The 18,961-nt window shown below is 43.7% G+C and overlaps 3 protein-coding genes across 5 annotated transcripts; all 3 read right to left on the reverse strand.

The window, feature by feature from the left end:
• Positions 1 to 315: 315 nt before the first annotated feature.
• LOC124653745 (F-box/LRR-repeat protein 14-like) lies at positions 316 to 3,245 on the reverse strand. 2 transcript variants are annotated; one of them, XM_047192806.1, is made up of 2 exons: positions 3,105 to 3,245; positions 316 to 2,146 (listed from the first exon to the last, which is right to left on the reverse strand). In XM_047192806.1, exon 2 carries the CDS (start codon positions 2,131 to 2,133, stop codon positions 673 to 675), a length of 1,461 nt encoding a protein of 486 aa, XP_047048762.1. In that variant the 5' UTR covers positions 2,134 to 2,146; positions 3,105 to 3,245; the 3' UTR covers positions 316 to 672. The 2 variants fall into 2 exon arrangements, with proteins under 2 accessions (XP_047048762.1, XP_047048763.1); XM_047192807.1 differs by having other exon boundaries at positions 316 to 2,170.
• Positions 3,246 to 9,130: 5,885 nt separating this feature from the next.
• On the reverse strand, positions 9,131 to 13,250 carry LOC124653315 (F-box/LRR-repeat protein 14-like). Its single transcript, XM_047192384.1, has 3 exons — positions 13,139 to 13,250; positions 11,977 to 12,037; positions 9,131 to 11,121 (listed from the first exon to the last, which is right to left on the reverse strand). The coding sequence occupies exon 3, from the start codon at positions 11,106 to 11,108 to the stop codon at positions 9,471 to 9,473; it is 1,638 nt and encodes a 545-aa protein (XP_047048340.1). The 5' UTR covers positions 11,109 to 11,121; positions 11,977 to 12,037; positions 13,139 to 13,250; the 3' UTR covers positions 9,131 to 9,470.
• Positions 13,251 to 15,228: 1,978 nt separating this feature from the next.
• On the reverse strand, positions 15,229 to 17,787 carry LOC124655373 (F-box/LRR-repeat protein 14-like). Of its 2 annotated transcripts, none has more exons than XM_047194279.1 (2): positions 17,727 to 17,787; positions 15,229 to 16,912 (listed from the first exon to the last, which is right to left on the reverse strand). In XM_047194279.1, the coding sequence occupies exon 2, from the start codon at positions 16,910 to 16,912 to the stop codon at positions 15,428 to 15,430; it is 1,485 nt and encodes a 494-aa protein (XP_047050235.1). In that variant the 5' UTR covers positions 17,727 to 17,787; the 3' UTR covers positions 15,229 to 15,427. The 2 variants fall into 2 exon arrangements, with proteins under 2 accessions (XP_047050235.1, XP_047050236.1); XM_047194280.1 differs by lacking the exon at positions 17,727 to 17,787 and adding an exon at positions 17,213 to 17,318.
• Between the last annotated feature and the right edge of the window lie 1,174 nt (positions 17,788 to 18,961).

Consider the following 18,961-nt stretch of genomic DNA (forward strand, 5'->3'; position numbering starts at 1 on the left):
AATATCCTTCCAACCGATAACACCTCACTAATCAGGTTTCAGCCTGTGCTCCAACAACTCCCGCTAGTCAGATAATGCATGCCCACAATCTCCCGAGAAGTGATGCAGCTGTAATTCAGCATACTATAAGATATGCTAGTAACTAGTAACTTATGTTTTGAGAAGCAATGAAAAGACATCGTCAAATAGAATCAATATCAACAAAACTTTGACCATTATTACTACACTAAAGCATATGCCACGCGAAAATAGCAAGGCAGATATACATGTCTTCATAATCACTTTCGTAATTAAGAAGGGTGCCTGACATTTGCATAAATGAAAACAATAAAAACAATTTGTAATATACTTCATCCACAACAAAAATTTGGAATCTTGGGGACGATCCATGCGGATTTCAAAATGGCTACAGATAGTAGAAAATGAGCAACTAGAATTACAGACGTAGATAGCACACATGTGATGACTAATATTTGTTTCATTAACCAGATGCCGTCCCAAGTTTCAACGCTAGACATTTAGACTGTCATACAGGACAATCATTGCAGTAAAGGTCAGAGAAGTGAACTTATACTCTGGTCAAATGATGCACAGCCTTGTCCAATGGTGAACAGTCAACAACTTAATGACTTTACCAGCAAATTCATACTGAGAACTTGGGAGACCACTCCATCAGGCACCACCCAAAACTATTTTCCTCATAAGGGCGTTTGAGTACTTGCTGGAGTAGTGAACTGACTTGGTAACACCCTGCGCAGCTTGCAGAGAGACCTCACCACAATACTCAATAACCAAAGATTCTAACTTATGTGCACGTCTCAGTTCAGTCACTCCAGCATCAGTCACTTTATGACATGCCCGAAGTGTGAGATTACTCAAGGATGGTGCGTGTGCAATGAAGCGCATCCCAGTATCAGTTACCGCATGACACAATATAAGTTCAAGTGTGTCCAGATATGGTGAGGATGAAAGTGCCTTCATACCCTCGTCATCAAAGAAGTTGGCATTGTTCAGCACAAGAACACGAATTGGGCAGGACTGAATGAGTGCCACAAAACCCTTCTGTGTGAATCCTATTTCTGTTGGATAGTCAGGAGAACATCCTGTAAATCTGAGGTCTACGATCTGAAGCATAGGACAGTTGAGCGCCAGAGCGTAAAGGCTTTTATCCGTAAATGACGTCCTGGTCTCACAGTAGCCATCTTCTTCACTATAGTAGCGCTGAAGTGAGAGCCAAAGTGAGATGCTTCCAAGGTTGCTGCATCTCTGGGATAATGCAATCATGTCATTGTCATTTAGGGCATGAACATACTCAAGGCAAAGCTTTTCCAATGATTTACACTTCCCTAAGAGAACACGAAGTCCTATTTCTGGAGAAGTTTTAATACGCGCCAACCTTAAATCCTTCAAACTCTCACAGCAGAAATCATATATATCCGTGCCGTGAGCATCGTAATAGGGGTCAAAGAACTCATAACCTGGATGAATATCATGTATTCCATTTTTCCTCTGAAACTCAAACTTCTGGAGCTTCATCCATCCTGAACCAAACTTTAGGAGGTCATGATGATTGATTCCTTTGCAATTCTTCACTACAAGCTCTTCCAATGATCCATTCTTACCAAGGTATTCCAGCCACTCCACGCTGTCGATTTTCTCGCAATCAATAAGGCGGAGAGCTGATAGACTCGTGCAACCAACTGCAACCGAGATAAGCCCAGTTGAAGTTATTTGGGGTGTGGAGTTCAGACTGAGAGACGCCAATGTCTTGCAATAAGCTAAACAACCAAGCCCAGAGTCATCGATGTATGAGCAGAAGCTTAAGGTGAGGTCAATCAGCGAGGAACAGTTAGATGAAAACACAAAGAGGCCTCTGTTGTCCAACTGATTTCCATGTCCAGGTATCCAGCCAGAGTAATCGATTTCAACTTTCAACAAATTTGGGAACCGGGCACACAATGATACCAGTGCTTCTGTAGCAGTGCAAAGACCAGAACCAACACGGATAGCACCCCTTTGATTCCCCTCAATCGTGTAGAGCTGCTTTGACACAAGGGAAAGAGAATTCAGATCACTTGTCCTGCTAATCTTCTTGACAATCTCTGACACCAGAGCCTCTGGTAGATCCTCCATCAAGCAAATTCAGCTGTACCAATCAGGTAATATCAAGCTTCAGAAAACAACAGAAGAGCTGGACTAAAACTTTTGATAGCGGAACAAAGCATGTGAAGATGAAGATCACACTGGCCAACACTAATTACGAAGAATACTACTCCCTCCATTTCAAAATAATTTCCCAAAAGTAGATGTATCTAGTCATGTTTTAGTGTGTAGATACATCAATTTTTAGGAAATTAATTTGAACCGGAGGGAGTAATGAACTTTTAGCATTTACTGTATCCGTCCAAAACTTGTGCGGTCTTGATAAGAATGAAGATTAATTAAAGTAGGCTAGTACCTTATCTGTCTCTAGTGTGCTAGTAAGAAACAATGAAGCGACAAGCCACATCATTAAATTAAACTACCGCCATAAGTAGAGCCTGAATAATGAAAAAAACACGGAAAATACAAATAAACAAACTAGAACTGACGCAAGCAACTCCACAAGACAAGAGTCCCGTTCTGAATCCGAACCTACTTATTTGGAGGCACCAAATTGATCACATGAAAACCAGAGCATGTAAATTAGTACTTGTAGCTCCCTCGCAAGAAAGGGATTTAAATATAAACGAATTAGAGATGATTCTCTACTACATAACATCGATTTTATTTTTTTCAGAACTTCACCAGGGGGAGGATCCCCACGTATATATTACTACTCAAATTGGTGCTTACAAATTCACAAGAAACGAAATTAGGTGAGCACGCCACACGCCCACACCAGTGCGTGTCCTTAAATCGGTTTTCCTCAACTATAAATGATATTTGATGCAACCCTAGATTGCAGAAATCGTACTTTTTACCTAGTAGGAGAATGGCTTTACAAAATTAACTTTGAAATGGATGATACTACCGGAAGAAAGCGAATCGACAAAAAAAAAACCGTGTACATGTCGAATCGCGGAATCAACGAACACGGCCGGAGCACCGAGAAAAGGAGGTACCTTCAGGCTTCAGCACGACCCGGCGGCGATAGAGGATAGACCGGAGCTCCGGCCCCGCTGAACCTTGGAGATGTCGATCGATCAGCCTAGTCCGCGGTGGAGGAGATTCGGAGGAGCGTGCTAAACCCTAGTCTCGCTCGCATCGCCTTTACTCATTTTCCAGCGGAAGAGGAAGAAGATGGGTTTGCCGTATATACCGCCTATTGCGAGCTGTAGCGGCGCCTCGCTCACATGGGCTGACTTTCTACAACCTCAAGTCTGAAGCATTGACCGAGCACTTGGTGACCCATTAGAGCATGTCTAGTAGAACCCTTAAAACTGTAAAAGTTTTCTAGGATTTACAGGCCGAGATTTGCAAGTTTTGGACACATTTACAGGTTGAAAAACAGGGGCAAAGAATAGAACCCCTAAATCCAACCCGTGTAACAGAATATTCCGTTTTAGGGGTTTGAGGGTTTAGGGGTTCTATTCTTTGCCTCAACCCCAACCTCTAAACCTGTCACATATTCATCACAATATGACACAAAAACACAATGAATCATCAAACATACTACAAAAGTAATAATCATGGATGCATGGTTTAGTAGTTTTTACATCACATAATCATCATCTTGCCCATCTCATTGGCACCATCACCAAAAAATTACACGTCGGTGCCATATGCTAGGCCACTCCACCACCATCAAACCCCACCATCATGCGAGTTGTCGACACCGCCATCGCTCATGGTAGTGTCAACTACAAAGGTAGAGGAGGACCCTCGGAACATCCTCTTCCTCTCGGCGATGTCCTCCTTGTACTCCTTCCACCATTGCAATTGCTCTTCATCCATGTCTTTCTTGCACATCATCATGTGCTCCTTCTCTTCCACCATGAGTTCTTTCCATACCTTTGCTTCTTTCACCTTGAGCATCCTCTCCTCCAAGTCGGCCTTGCGGGCTGCCTCCTCACGCTTTGCTTCAATGTGTGCAAGCTTGACCACCTTCTTTTGCTCGGTGATGAGAAGCTTTGTCTCCAACGTCTTGGTTGCCAAAGCCTCTCTTGCCTTCATCATATGATCCATCTTCTCCCTTAGGCTAGCCGCCTCTCCTTCCATCTTCACCCTAAGCTTGGCCTTCTTGGTTCCCTCGGGCTTGTTCAAGTTCCTCTCCTCAACATCCGGATCATCCATGTCAAGCATTGCGGACTTCTTCGGTGCGGTTTCATCATCTCTCAACTTCCACTTGTCATATGTTTGAAGAATTGACCAAACATGCTTGAATGGGAATTCTTTGCCCTTGGAGCCGGCCATCTCCTTGTACCTCAAGCCGGCAATCTTCTCCTACAAACCAAGCAACACACACAACACACATGAGAGAAACCATACAACACACATGAGAGAAACCATACAACACACATGAGAGAAACCATACGATGTGAGGTTTGCAAACTTACATAGTCACTCTCCACGGTGCCACTCGGCGGCGCATCCATCACTTGGTCCATGGCGGCACTCCAACGCGCACATGCCGGCTTCATCAAGTCCCACCGGCCTTGAAGCGACCGGAATGAGCGAGAAGCGAACCCACTCCTCTTCGGCTTCATCTTAAGGTAGGCGTCCTCGATGCGCTGCCAATACCGTTTACCGGTTTGGTCGGTACGGTGCCCGCATCCAACCCCACCGACGCCCAAGCTCGAACCAAGAGTATATCTTCCGCGTCGGTGTAGTTCGACGAGCGGACGGGGGGAGAGCAACGGCGGTGAACGCCTCCTCTTGTATCTCTGTGATGTCTTCATCATCATCATCCTCCTCCTCCTCATCTCCTCCCTCCGCATCCTCTCCTCCCTCCAAATCATCATCCCTATAGGGATCAAGCGGTGGAGCGTTGATGTCCACCTCCACCTCATTGAGCATGTCCATGAAGGACACGGCGGCCGGGGCGGGCGGCACGGCGGCGGCCGGGGCGGGCGGCACGACGGCGGCCGGGGCGGCCATTTCGTCGAACACCTCCGGGGCGGCCGGGGCGGGCGGCACGGCGGCGGCCACTGGCAGCTTCGCCGGGGCCCTCCTCTTGGCCACGGCCTTCCTCGGCGCCGGGGAGGAAGCCGCCTTGGCCTTGGCAGCACGAGGACCACCGGAGGACACCTTCGCCCGTGCCCGGGGAGGTGCGGGTGGTGCGGCCGGTGCGGGGCGGGGCGGGAGCGACGGCCGGTGCGGGGGCGACCGGCCGGCACGGGTGATGCCCCGCACGCCGCCGCTTCGCGCCGGCGTGGGTCGCGGCGACCACGGCGGCGACGTGCGGGTCGGCGGCCGGTGCGGGGGTGGGGGCGGGAGCGACGGGCGGCGGGGCGGGCGGCGGGCCGGGGGCCGTCGGCGGCGCGGCCACGGGCGGCACGGGCGGGGCGGGGGAGGCGTCCATGGCGGCGGCGGCCGGTGCGCGGGGGCGGGGGCGGGGCGGCGGGCGGCGGTGGCGGGTGGGTGGGATTGGGAAATTTCCCTCCCGCCCGAAACGAAATGGAAATGCAGTTTAGAGGGTCAACCCCTCTCCAACCCGGTTTTGTACAGGCCAAGAATAGATTCCCAGGTCGGACCTGGGAAATTTTTTACAGTTTTACAGTTTTAGGGGCTCTAGTCTTTGCGATTTTTTCGTCAAAAACTGTAAAAAAGCGGTTATTTTTACAGATTTAGGGGTTTAGGGGCTCTACTAGACATGCTCTTAGCATGTACGAACTGTTTTTCTGTCTTTATAAATCTCCAACATATATTTCTGTTGTAAATTTATATAACCATTTGAGTGTAAATAAAAGTTTTCGGTGCTGTAAAAAATATCCATTTTTTCATTTTCTTGCTTGTTTTTTCAAATGCTCTTGTATGTGAAAAGAAGTGTTCATGTGTGGCAAACAAATTCACATGTATCGAACTAGCGTTTCTTTAAAATGTTTTCATGTGTTCTAAGAGATGTGTTCACATGTGTGAATATAAACTTTCATGTATATCAGTAAAAATTATCATGTTTTTCATAAATATTCTTATAAGAGCAAAAATGTTCATATATATTATAGGGTTGTTCATGTTTTATGTATCTCATACAAAAAAAATTCAGTAGTCATGTAGAAAACAGTTTAAAAATTAATATTGAAGATGTAAAAGAAAACATGAACAGAAGACATAGTAAAAAGATAAGAAATGATATGGTATTCTTGGGCCGCATCCCATGAAAGAGTGCGTAGGTGCGCGGTTCCTACCTTCCTGGTACGACTTGCATAAGTGAAATACTATAGTGCATGCAGAAGAAGGCGAATTGATTAGGAAAAGACCGACCTCATCGAAGGTTCGCCGCACTCGCTCTATGCTTGCTAAGTGTCAACTTCTCCTTCCACCAAGACCACTATGGAATGTATCTGTGCTCGCATGTTTTTTTTTACTGAGTACAATGGTTCGCCATGTGTTTCAAGGACCAAAGTGGGATGGGGATAAGAGAGAGGGACACGGGGTCAGGAGGACATCTATTTCTTTTCATACAAACAACAAGTCAAACGAAAAGTGCTTTTAGCACATGAGCACCACTGCTCCTGAGTTTTTTAAATCATTTTTATTGGATTTCAAAAAAAAATACGTTCATACATATAAACATTTCGAAGGTGCGGTAGAAAATTTGAAAAAAATGTGTTGTATTTTGAGCTATACAAAAAAACAAATTTCTGACAAATATATGCCCCTTTACACGGCCATAAATTTTTTTCCTGTAGCTCAAAATACAACGCAATTTGTATTAAAACTTCGGTCGAGTATTTGGGACATGCCTATGTATCCATACAATAAATTTGATGGTTTTTCGGAAGACATAGGAGTACAAGTTTCAAATATTTTGAAAACCGGGAGCATTGATGCTCATGTGCACCAAATTTGCTTCCCAGATCAAAAAATATATCTTTGATCCGCTCATCCATTGATGAAACGTTTTCACGACTATGTTCCCAGTGTAAGTGGGGGAGCCACGTTTTTCACATAATGTGTGTACACAAAAATATTTAAACATAAAGGATTATCAGAGATGTGTTGTCATGTATATGTGTATTATACATAGGCAAAGTTTCTTCCTCACAAATAATGGGTGCACACCCAAGTACTCATTGGGCTTCTTCATGTCATGCGTCGAGGTTTCAGAACTAGATCACATATTGAAATTAGTAAAGGTGTACTTCAAAGTACTCATGTTTTAAGTATACTTCTATTTCGTGTTGTTAGTGTACATGTGGGCAGTACACGGGCTGCACTGGGAAGTATGATCGATCTGCACTTGGAACTACGCACATATTGGACTTGGAAGTACGCATGTGCTGCAATTATAAGTACGCTCACGCTGCATTTAGAAGTACGCACTCATTGTACTTGAAAATATGCCTGTGCTGCACTTGGAAGTACGCCGGTGCTGCAATTATTGCACTTGAAATTCGTTTGCACTGCACTTAGAAGTACACACTCATTGTACTTGAAAATATGCCCGCGTTGCAATTGGAAGTACGCCGTGCTGCAATTATAAGTACTCTCACGCCACACTTGAAATTTGTTTGCGCTGCACTTAGAAGTACGCACTCCTTGTACTTGAAAATATGCCCGTGCTGCACTTGGAAGTACGCCAGCCCTACACTTGGACATAAAACTATCAACAATTATAATATTATATAAATTTAATTTGAAAATATATTTAATGATGTATCTAATAAGGTTGATTTGACTGTGTAGAGGCTGATAATTTTTTCTTAATGTTTGGGCAAACTTTAAATGACTTGACTTTTGACGAAATTTGTATGCCATCTTCTTTTACAGAACAAAGGGAGTTGAGAAGGCATATTTTCATTTTTTTACTGAAAAGGAGGCCAGGCATATTGTGACCTAGTCATTCCTTACAGAAGAACCTTAGCCATGGATTTGGTGGTTAGCCTGTTCGTAGTTGACCTACTATAACATATCTAAATTCTTGATCTTCGTTTTCACAAAACCATAGCTTTTCTGTCAGTTTTCATAAAACCAATACTTCTATCATTCTATACCAAAATCCAGTTAGCGTGTGATTAAATAAATTCTGACACGATGGGTACATATAAAATAGGTGCCACACAGGCGGTGCGAGGTTTATCTACCTGCCCACTGTGCGATAGTGAAGAGGGAAAGAAAATGCTCTAAGACTCTATGTCGCGTCCAGCTATAAAATGTCGCAGTTCAAGGTCTATCTATGTCAGATGGCATTCTTGGCGACTCTTTGACATGTCGGACAGTAGATGTTGAACCGTTAGAAGATCACCTTGCCATTCAGGAAGGACGTCCAAACATGTTAATGTTCAGTTTCCGCAGCATACTAAATGAAGTGCCTGTTGAGTGATGACTTCGGGGAGAAAACGCATCATCTCACGGTACCCAGTAATGAGATCCCCTAATTTGCTCCAACAACTTCCACTCATCGGAAGTTGCATGGCGACAATCTCCGGAGAAGTGATGTAGATGCCGTAGATGATGGCCTGATCATCCTTCCAACTGGTAACATTTCGCAACTGTTGATAAATCTGCTATAGCATCTAGGAGGCATGGTTTCGGCCTCGGCTTTGGACACTATCCACTTGCAGTGGCAGTTTTAAGAATATGAAACATGAATATTCTTGCTGAAACTGATCTGTTCTTCATTCTAGAGGAAATTAATCAAACAAGGTAACTAGGAGCCTTGCCAAAATGCCAAGGTCCACCGAGCCATCCCTTTCTTGTCAGTTCTACTGACAAAATAAGATACAAAACAATTTAACAATGCTGCATTATATGCCTTGTCACAACGACATGATGTGACTAGCTGTAGTTAACAAAACAGCTATGCGATATGCCTTCACTGGTCGTTCAGGTTTAAGTAATCAATATCATGCCGCCGTTGTGTAGCTCAATGCAAATTACCAGGCAGACGTGTCTCCAAAATCACTTCCACGAGGAAAAAAAAAAGATCCATGACATCTGCTTAAGTAATACACACAAAACCAAACGGTCACGAACTACATCCACAGAAAAAAAAAACAGGGAATCCTGGAGCTGAGCATGCAGATTTCAAAACGGTTACAGAGTAGAAATTAAACAAGAATTGTACAAGTAGATAGTACACAGGTGGTGGCTAATATTAAAGTTTCATTGACCAGATGCCGTCCAAAGTTTCATTGACCAGATGCCGTCCAAAGTTTCATCATTAGAGTGTATAAAGGAGACTCGTTGTAGTAAAGGTAGACGGCAATAGAAAGTTCAGAGAAGTGAATTTATACTCTGGTCAAATGATGCACAGCCTTGCCCAATGGTGCACACTCAACAACTTAATGACTTCGCCAACAAATTTTATACTGAAAATTTCCTTCCTAAGGGCGACCGAAACCTATTTTCTTCATTGTGGCTGTTGAACAGTCCTTAGCATACTGAACTGACTTGGCAACACCCTGCACAGCTTGCAGAGAGATCTCGCCACAATACTCAATGACCAAAGACTCTAACTTATGTGCACGTCCCAGTTCAGCCACTCCAACATCAGTCACCTTATGACACAACCGAAGTGTGAGATTACTCAAACATGGGATGTGCGCAATAAAGTGCATCCCAGCATCATTTAACCCATGACACAATATAAGCTCCACTGTCTCCAGATATGGTGAGGATGAGAGGACCTTCATCCCCTCCTCATCAAAGAAGTTGGCATTATTTAGCACGAGAACACGAATCGGGCAGGACTGAATGAGGACCAGAAAACCCTCTTGTGTGAATCCTATTTCTGACGGCCAGCCCCGATCACATCCTGTAAATTTGAGGTCTACAATCTGAAGCATACGGCAGTTTAGGGCTAGAGCGTAAAGGCTGTTATCAGTAAATGACGTCCTGGTTTCACAATACATGACGTCACTACAGTAGCGCTGGAGGTTGAGCCCAAGTGAGATGCTTTTGAGGTTGCTGCAGCTCCGGGATAATTCAATGATGTCGTTGTCATTTAGGGCAATAACATACTCAAGCCAAAGGTTCTCCAATGCCTTACACTTCCCTAGGACAGCACGAAGACCTATTTCTGGCCAAGTTTTGATATGTGCCAACCTTAAATCCTGCAAACTCTCACAGCAGAAATCATATATGTCCGTGCTGTGAGCATTGTACAAGGAGTCATATATCTTATTGGATGGAAAAAGATGATATTTTCCTCTTTTCCTCTCAAACTCAAACTTCTTGAGCCTCATCCACCCTGAACCTAACTTTAGGAGGTCATGATGATTGATTCCTTTGCAATTCTTCACTACAAGCTCTTCCAATGATCCACCCCTACCAAGGTACTCCAGCCACTCCACGCTGTCGATTCCCTCGCAATCAATAAGGTGGAGAGCTGATAGACTCGTGCAACCAACTGCAACCAAGCAAAGCCCAGTTGAAGTTATTTGGGGTGTGGAGTTCAGCCTGAGAGATGTCAATGTCTTGCAATAAGCTAAACAACCAAGCCCAGAGTCATCAATGTATGAGCAGAAGCTTAAGGTGAGGTCAATCAGCGAGGAACAGTTAGATGAAAGCACAGAGAGGCCTTTGTTGTCCAACTGATTTCCATGTCCAAGTATCCAGCCAGGGTAATCGATTTCCAGGGCAGACCCAGTGCTAGAAGCTCCCACACTAAATGGGGTCTGGGGAAGGATTATAGAGGCAAGCCTTACCCCAGCAATGTAAAATGCAGAGAGGCTGCGTCGAACCCAGGACCTCTTGGCACAAGTGCAAAGACCGGAACCACTGCGCGAGGCCTGTCCTTCAGAGTAATCTATTTCCACTTTCTCCAAATTTGGGAACCGGGCGCACAATGATGTCAGTGTTTCTGTATCAGTGCAAAGACCAGAACCAACATGGATAGCACCCCTTTGATTCCCCTCTATCGTGTAGAGCCGCTTTGACACAAGGGAAAGAGAATTCAGATCACTTGTCCTGGTGATCCTCTTGAGAATCTCCATCACCAGAGCCTCCGGTAGGTCCTCCATCGAGCAAATTCAGCTGTACCAATCAGGTAAAATCAAGGTTCAGAAAACAATCAAAGAGGTGGAGTAGAACTTATGATATAAGAATAAAGCATGTGAAGATGGAGACCACACTGGCAACACACATTACGAAAACTTGTATACTGATGGACTTTGAGCATTTACTGTATCCGTCCAAAACTTGTTCGTTCTTCAAAAGAAAGGAGATTTATTAAAGTGGCTAGCACCTTATCTGTCTCTAGGTTGCTAGTACTAAGAAAAAAATGACGGTACAAGCAACATCATTAAATTAAACTACCGCCATAACTAGCAGAGCCTGAATAGCGAACGAAGAGAATACAAAGAAACAAACTAGAACTGACGCAAGCAACTTCGCAGGACAAGACCCATGTGATGAATCTAAACCTACTTATTTGGAGGCCCCTAGTGAATCACATGAGAACAGAGCATGTAAATTAGTACTTGTAGCTCCCTGGAAGAAAGTAGGGATGATTTTCTACTAGCTAGATAACTCTGATTTTGTTGAGAACTCATAATATTATTACTCACATTGGTGCATACAAATTCGAAAGGAACGAAGTTAGGTGATCAGGCCACACTAGAGCGTGTCCCCTTAAATCCTATGGGGTGCGGTCATCAATAGATAGCGCCCTGTTCAACTAGAAATACTGTTTGCTGCAACCCTAGGCTAGATCTCCATTGCAGAAGGCTTAATTTCTATATAGAGAACTGCTTTACAACATTATTAACTCAAAAAATGGATGATACTGACGGTTTCCCCAATCAAGAAAGCGAATCGAAAAGAAAAACATGTACATGGCGAATCGGGGAACCAACGAACACGGGCTGGAGAACCAAGAAAGGGAGGTGCCTTCAGCACAACGAGGCGGCGATGGAGAAACCCCCGGACCGCGACCTTGGAGATGTCGATCCAGAGGCGGATCCAAGGGGGGGCGAGCGGTGGCCAGGCCACCCCCATGGTTCGGCCACCCCCAATGAAATGCAGCAGGGGCCACTAGTTGTATACCTGTATCAGTCCTAATACTCCGGCCATTAGCACAACTGCACAAGGCTTAATCCACATGTTAAGCGAGCAGACTAGCATGTTATCTGATGGGCCAAACCCAAAGCAATTAGGCAATGCCCAAAGGCCACAACTCCTCTTACGTGCTAGCATAGCTGCCTACGAAACCCATCTACTCGATCCGTCGATCATATTCTCCTCCTCGCCCGCTGACCAGCCGCACACGCTTTCTAGATTGAGCATCGCCGCCGCCATGACACAATCGGCCGGCCGTACAGCGGTACAGGACTCGAGGGTCGCTGCCAGACCCTGGTCGCTGCATCAGTGATTAGCGAAACTGTGTTACATACACTTTTCTGTCAAATGTCGACGACAACTAAGACCTGGCGCGCGCACATCACGCCGCCACGCTCTGTTCCTAGCCTGATCACTCCAAGGTAGATGCTACGTTCCAGTTTAATTACTGAATACAATACTTTCTATGTGCTAGTTTGTTTTGCTAGTTATAATAGTTTACTCACTATTTTGTACCAATAGAGTTGCTTGTCATGAAGAAGAGTACACTGCCAATTAGTAATTTTTTCAAGCTAGTTGGTTTGAGCTCCACCTCTACTGCTGAAAATGCTAGTCCACAATGAATTAACATTACAAAGTAGATGCTTTTTATGTGGCCATTGGTCAACTGCAACCATAGATCAAACCTTTTCAGAAATGAAGTTTATGAAGACATGTTTCGAAATAAAATGGGTGTCGACTTTCTTTCGAGATTACTATTAGATCGACATGTAATAATATACGACAATTACATGGTTATATACATTTTGGGAAGTAAATTGCTGCAAACATCAACATTGACATGATTATTGACTTGTTTGATAGGCCCAGTCATAGATCTAAATTCAAATTAGTAGACATAATAATTGAAATTTTTCGTGTTCTACCTATTTTATGGTCATTGTGTTCTTCGCCCCCCCTATGTTCAATTCCTGGATCCGCCCCTGTGTCGATCGATCAGCCTAGTGCGCAGCGGAGGAGAGTGTAAACCCTAGTCTCACTCGCATCGCCATTCGTCTCCTCTCCAGCGGAAGAATATGGGTCGTCCTCACTTACATGGGACGGCCCAGGAACGTTGTGCTGGCTTCAACACCCGCAAGTCTGCAGCCCATTAACATGTACAGATTAATCTAAAAAAAACGTGTACAACTTTAGTACTCCGTACTAAATTTCCGATACTTATTACGTATCAGAGGTTGTACACATTTTTTTAAATAAAACTCTTTTTATAAATATTTCATATAAATATTTTAATAAATAATTAAAATATTCAGGTGTTGTAAAAATCATTCATGTGCACCGAAATAAACGTTCATGTATTTTAAAAAGGGTTCATGCATTTTTCTTAAATGATATTCTATGTTAAAGGAAATGTTCATGTGTGCAAAAAATCACAGGTATTAAAACAATTTTTCTTGCCTTTTATAAGTTTTCATGTAATTTTTGAGTTTCTTGTATGTAAAATGAATGTTGTAAGAAGAAATGTTCACATGCCAAAATAAAAGTTCATGTGCATCAATAAAATTACAAGGATGTTCACTACAGATGGAGCAGCCAAATAAGTTTTCTTACAAAGATGTTTATATATCTTACAAAGATGTTCATGTTTTGGAAAACGGAAATACTTTTATACTTAAAAATGTTAACATGTTGGAAGAGACATGTATCTCATAAAAATAGTCATGAATTTCCCTAGTAACAAAAAAAATAAGCAGGGAAATAGAAAAGATGGAAAACAAAAGGAAATAGAAACAGAAAAAGGGAAGCTTGTCTTTGTCGATTTCATGACTTCTGCGAAATATTGAACAATAGACGAAACACTGCTTTAGATCGGGTGGCATTTGGTTTGTTTATTTTTTTTGAATGGTAGGGGTGGCATTTGTTAATTGGTAAGCCTGAAATACGGCAAGATTGTCTGTTCCTTATCGAACTGGCAATGCTTCATCATTCCTCTTGAACCACAATATGCTCCCCAGAGCCTTGGCTACCAACGACACACCACGGCATTTCGATAAATTGAAATGTGTTGTCAGCACAAGAAATGCATAAACCATATGGATTATATTCTTGAGGGATAAACCATAACAATTCTAGTACAGAATTTTGAATATTAGACATATGTTGCATGTAGACACAATTCACTACAGATGGAGCAGCCAAATAACTCATAAGGTGTTGCTTCCTTTTCTGTTTCAACTCTTAGGATTTTCGTGTGTTTTATACCAAACACATATTGCCGGTGATGCTATTCCATATATTTCCAATCAATTTTTTGATTTCGTACCACATAGCATATACTACTCTAGTACTCTTGTTGAAGCTTATATGTTTTTAACTCTAGCCCATAGAGGAATTGCATCTACTGACAAAAAATATGCACTCCTATATGAAAATTGACAATGCTGCATTAACCTTTGTCATCTTGGAACTACAAAGGCATGCATGCCAACTATAAAAGCCCCAATTTTGTTGCTGAGAAGGAATGCAAAGACACCTTCAAATCATATACTCCGTAATCAACATCAGCAAAAGAAGCAAGTTGCTTTCGTTGCATATACGCAACAACTTCACAATGACCATTGATACACTGGTACCAGCAGGCGGATACATTCTCTGAAACAACTTTTCTACAATTATGTTTTCACAGTATTTTCTCAAATGTGACAATAAAAAGATTTAGAGCTGAACAGGAATCTTTTAGGACCGATTTATGCAGATTTCAGAATGGGTATCTAAAAGCGTAGACATTATCACATTAAGCAACAAGATTTATGACACGAGTAGCTAAAAATACAGCTACACAAGTTGCTAGTATTGAGGTCTCATTCATCAGCAGATGCCATCCATAGTTCACCATTACTCTCTCATAAGCAGGTGAATCATAGCAGGTACGGTACAAGGTAAAAGAAATTGCAGACAAGCGGTAAACAATAGGATGGAAAAGACGAGTAAATTGCAGTAACACATAACTTCATCGACATGACTTTTCCAGAACCAGAACTTCAGGGATTTATAACATGAAAGCACAACTTCAGGAATAAAGAGTAACACGGAACCCAAATTTCCAAGTTAGAGGAGTTCGACAGCAGATTTCACAGACATGGCCATGTGATGCCAGTGATGAGGTGGAGTCTCAATTTACTCAAAAGAAAAATCGCGTAACGACAACCGGTAAACCTGGGTGCAGAAATGCAGTTTTCTCCATGATGCGGGGTCAACAACTTAATGAATTCAGACGGAGATTTTAACTAAATGTTCTGGAGGCCATTTCATCAATAGTACATTTTTTGTGGAAGGCATGGCTTGGAGCAGCAGTAGAATAGTGAACTGATCTGGCAGCTCCCTGCACTGCTTGCTCAGAGACCCGATGACAACCTTCGACAGTTAAAGACTCCAACGTACGTCCATGTACCAGCCCAGCGACTCCAACATCAGTCACACTTTCACACCACCGGAGCGTGAGATTACTCAAGCATGGGATATGTATGACAGAGCGCATCCCAATATCAGTTATCAGCTCACAAAACATAAGCTCGAGTGTCTCCAGGAGTGGTGCAGACCAGAGGACCTTCATCCCCTCATCATCAAGGAAGTGGGCGCCATTTAGCATGAGAACGCGAACTGGGCAGGACTGAATGAGCACCAAAAGACCCTTATGTGTGAATCCTGTTTCTGATGGATATTCAGGAACACAACATACAAATGTGAGCTCAACAGTCTCAAGCATAGGACAGTTGCAGGCTAGAGCCTTAAGGCTGTCATCAGTAAATGATGTCCTGTAATCACCATCATAGAAGTGAGGTCTGAGCCAAAGTGAGATGCTTTTAAGGTTGTTGCAGCTCTGGGATAATGCAATCATGTCATTGTCATTTAGAGCATGAACATACTGCAAGCAAATCTTCTCCAATGCTTTGCACTTCCCAAGGACAAAACGAAGTCCTATCTCTGGCCAAGTTTGAAAACGTGCCAACCTCAAATCCTTCAGGTTCTCACAACAGAAATCATATTTATTCAGGTTGTGAGCATTGTATGAGGAATCATAATCAACAGCTCCACGGGCCCAAAATTCTCCCTCCATCTCAAATTCAAACTTTTGGAGCTTCATCCACCCTGGACCGAACTTTAGGAGGTCATACTGGCTGATTCCCTTGCAGTTTTTTACCACAAATTCTTCCAATGATCCTTCCAAACCAAGGACCTCCAACCACTTTATGTTGTCTATCTTGTCACACTCAATAAGGTGGAGAGTAGATAGACTCCTGCAACCAACCACCACCGAGAGAAGCCCACTTGAAGTTATTTTTGGTGCATAGTTCAGCCTGAGGGCCGTCAAATGCTTCCAATAAGCTAGACAACCAAGAGCAGAGTCATTGATGTATGAGCAAAAGCTTAAGGTGATATCGGTGAGCGACGGGCAGCGAGATGAAAACACAAGGATGCCTTGGTTGTCCAATTGATTCCCATGGCTAGGTATCCAATCGGAGTAGTCAATTTCCACTTTCTGCAGATTTGGGAAACGGGAGCAGATTGATTTCAAGGCTTCTAATGTCAATGCTTCTGTAGCAGGGCAAAGGCCGCCGCCAATGTGGATAGCACCCCTTTGAACCGCGTCGATTGAGTAGAGCTGCTTCGACACAAGGGAAATAGAATTCAGATCACTTGTCTTGGTAACCCTCTTAATGATCTCTGCCAGCATGGCCTCAGGGAGATCCACCATCGAGCAATGCATCTGCATGAATTTAGTAAACTCAAGGTTCAGAAGATAGCTGTACAGCTAGACTAAAATCGATGATATCATAATGAAGTAGATGAAGATAGAGATCACTAGCGATATTCAGCAAGTATACATGTATATATGTACAATATAAAGTTTGAACCAACTCTGTATCCATCTAAAGCTCGTGTGTGCTTCATCAGACTTTTTTTTTGCGGGAAATCAAACCAACATTGATAAACAAGTGTAGCACCATAGACTGAGAAGTACACAGCAATGAAACTAAAAGCTATGTCATGAAGCTAAGCTACCCACCATAACTTGTTGGAGTTGCCTGAATAATGAATGGAAGAAGGGATCCACAAACAAATAAACTAGAATTAACCCAATCAGATCTGCAAAAGAACATCCTCGTGCTGAATTTACATCTTAGAGGAACCTCACTGATCAAATACAAAAAGAAAACCACGTAATGTTGCTTCCTGAGTACTATGAAAAATTAAAAGGGGGGCTTTATAAACAAAGAAATAATTAAAAAGTTTACGAGACGGCGCTGTTCTGGGATCTATTGAATTGACCTGGAGCCTGTATTATAATCTTGTAACCCAAAAAATGCAGGTAATGTGCTCCCGAGGGCGGAGCAGAGTACTGGGCTGAACGAATTTGTAAGCGGGGCGTATGCCATCTATAAAAGAACGGGGAGCAAAACTGAACGAATTTAAGGAAACAAGAACAAAAATCCATATGCGTCCCGAATCGACGAACCAACCAACAGGGACAGCCAGCCGGAAAGCGGGCTTGGGTGCCGGAGCCAAGGGAAAGGCAGTACCTTCAGCACGCCCGGGAGGTGAAAACGGGGCAGGAACGCCAGAGGTCGTGGGTCGGCGGCGGGAGGATCCTCCGCTTCCAATCGATTGTGATGAAGGCGTCGCTCGATCAACCAGGTCCCGTACTAAAACCCTAGTGTCGGTCGCATCGCCTACTCTCTCCCTCTGTCTCAGCCTCTCTCTCTGGGAAGAAGGAGAAGAGTGCTCCCGAGGGCCGAGCAGAGTACTGGGCTGACATCAGTATTCCTTTCCGGGCCTAGTTGCTCTTTCCCGGACGTCCCTCTTTCCCATCTGTGTTTTTTACTTTCTTTTGAACTCCGCTTTTTCGCATTTGTTACAGCCGTGGAAACTAATTAGGCAAAAAAAAAGGAAAAATGTTGAAACACACCCAATTATGTCTTTGCCAGGTATAATTATAATTTTGTGATACATTTAACATAACACTGTATCTTATATTCCTTCTCCTTACTTCCTTCATATAGTATATAAGAGCATCTCCAGTCGCGTCCCCCAAAGCGTCCCCCAAACCGCGCTGGATTGAGCGTTTGGGAGACGTCGCTTCCCAGTCGCAGTCCCCAAATGCTACCCCCAAACATTGAAAATACTTTTTTTGGCATTTTTATTTCAATTTCCACAAACTAAAAATAATTGGGAATGTGGTTTACACGAAAACATAGTTTGGAACATGGTTTTCCACAAACTAATACATAGTTTGAACCATGATGGACACAAATATAAAATATTGCAAAAAAAACTAAACCTAACTAGACCGTGCATCGAAGGTTTCGTGTGTTCGCTGCCAAGAAAGAACACTCGAGGGCACCCAGTCACCCAAACTGGAAAATCCAGCAGGAGATGGTGCCCTTGTTGGTTCTACCGAGGAAGAAGAACAGACAGAGACCTCCGTGCACGTATTTGTTGCGAAGAAACAACACTCTTCATCAGTCGTCTTCCTCGTCGGTGATGTCGCCGTGGTAGTCCCGGCGGCAGCGCGTCTCGTCGAAGACCTTGACCCTCATGTCCCTGTCGCCGAAGTAGGAGAACAGGAGGATGAAGCCGTTTTCGAGGCTATGGTGGCGCGCGAACTTCTCCCAGTCGATGTTGAGGTACATCTTGCCGCGCGCGTCGTAGATCGCGTCGACGATCCACCGGTAGTAGCCGCACAAAGCCTCCCACAGATGCAGTGGCGGAGCCAGCTTCCAAAACTTGTGATGTCAAGCTTAAATAATATCAAAAA

The sequence above is a fragment of the Lolium rigidum genome, chromosome 5, assembly GCF_022539505.1.
Source record: "Lolium rigidum isolate FL_2022 chromosome 5, APGP_CSIRO_Lrig_0.1, whole genome shotgun sequence".
Classification (NCBI taxonomy): domain Eukaryota; kingdom Viridiplantae; phylum Streptophyta; class Magnoliopsida; order Poales; family Poaceae; genus Lolium; species Lolium rigidum.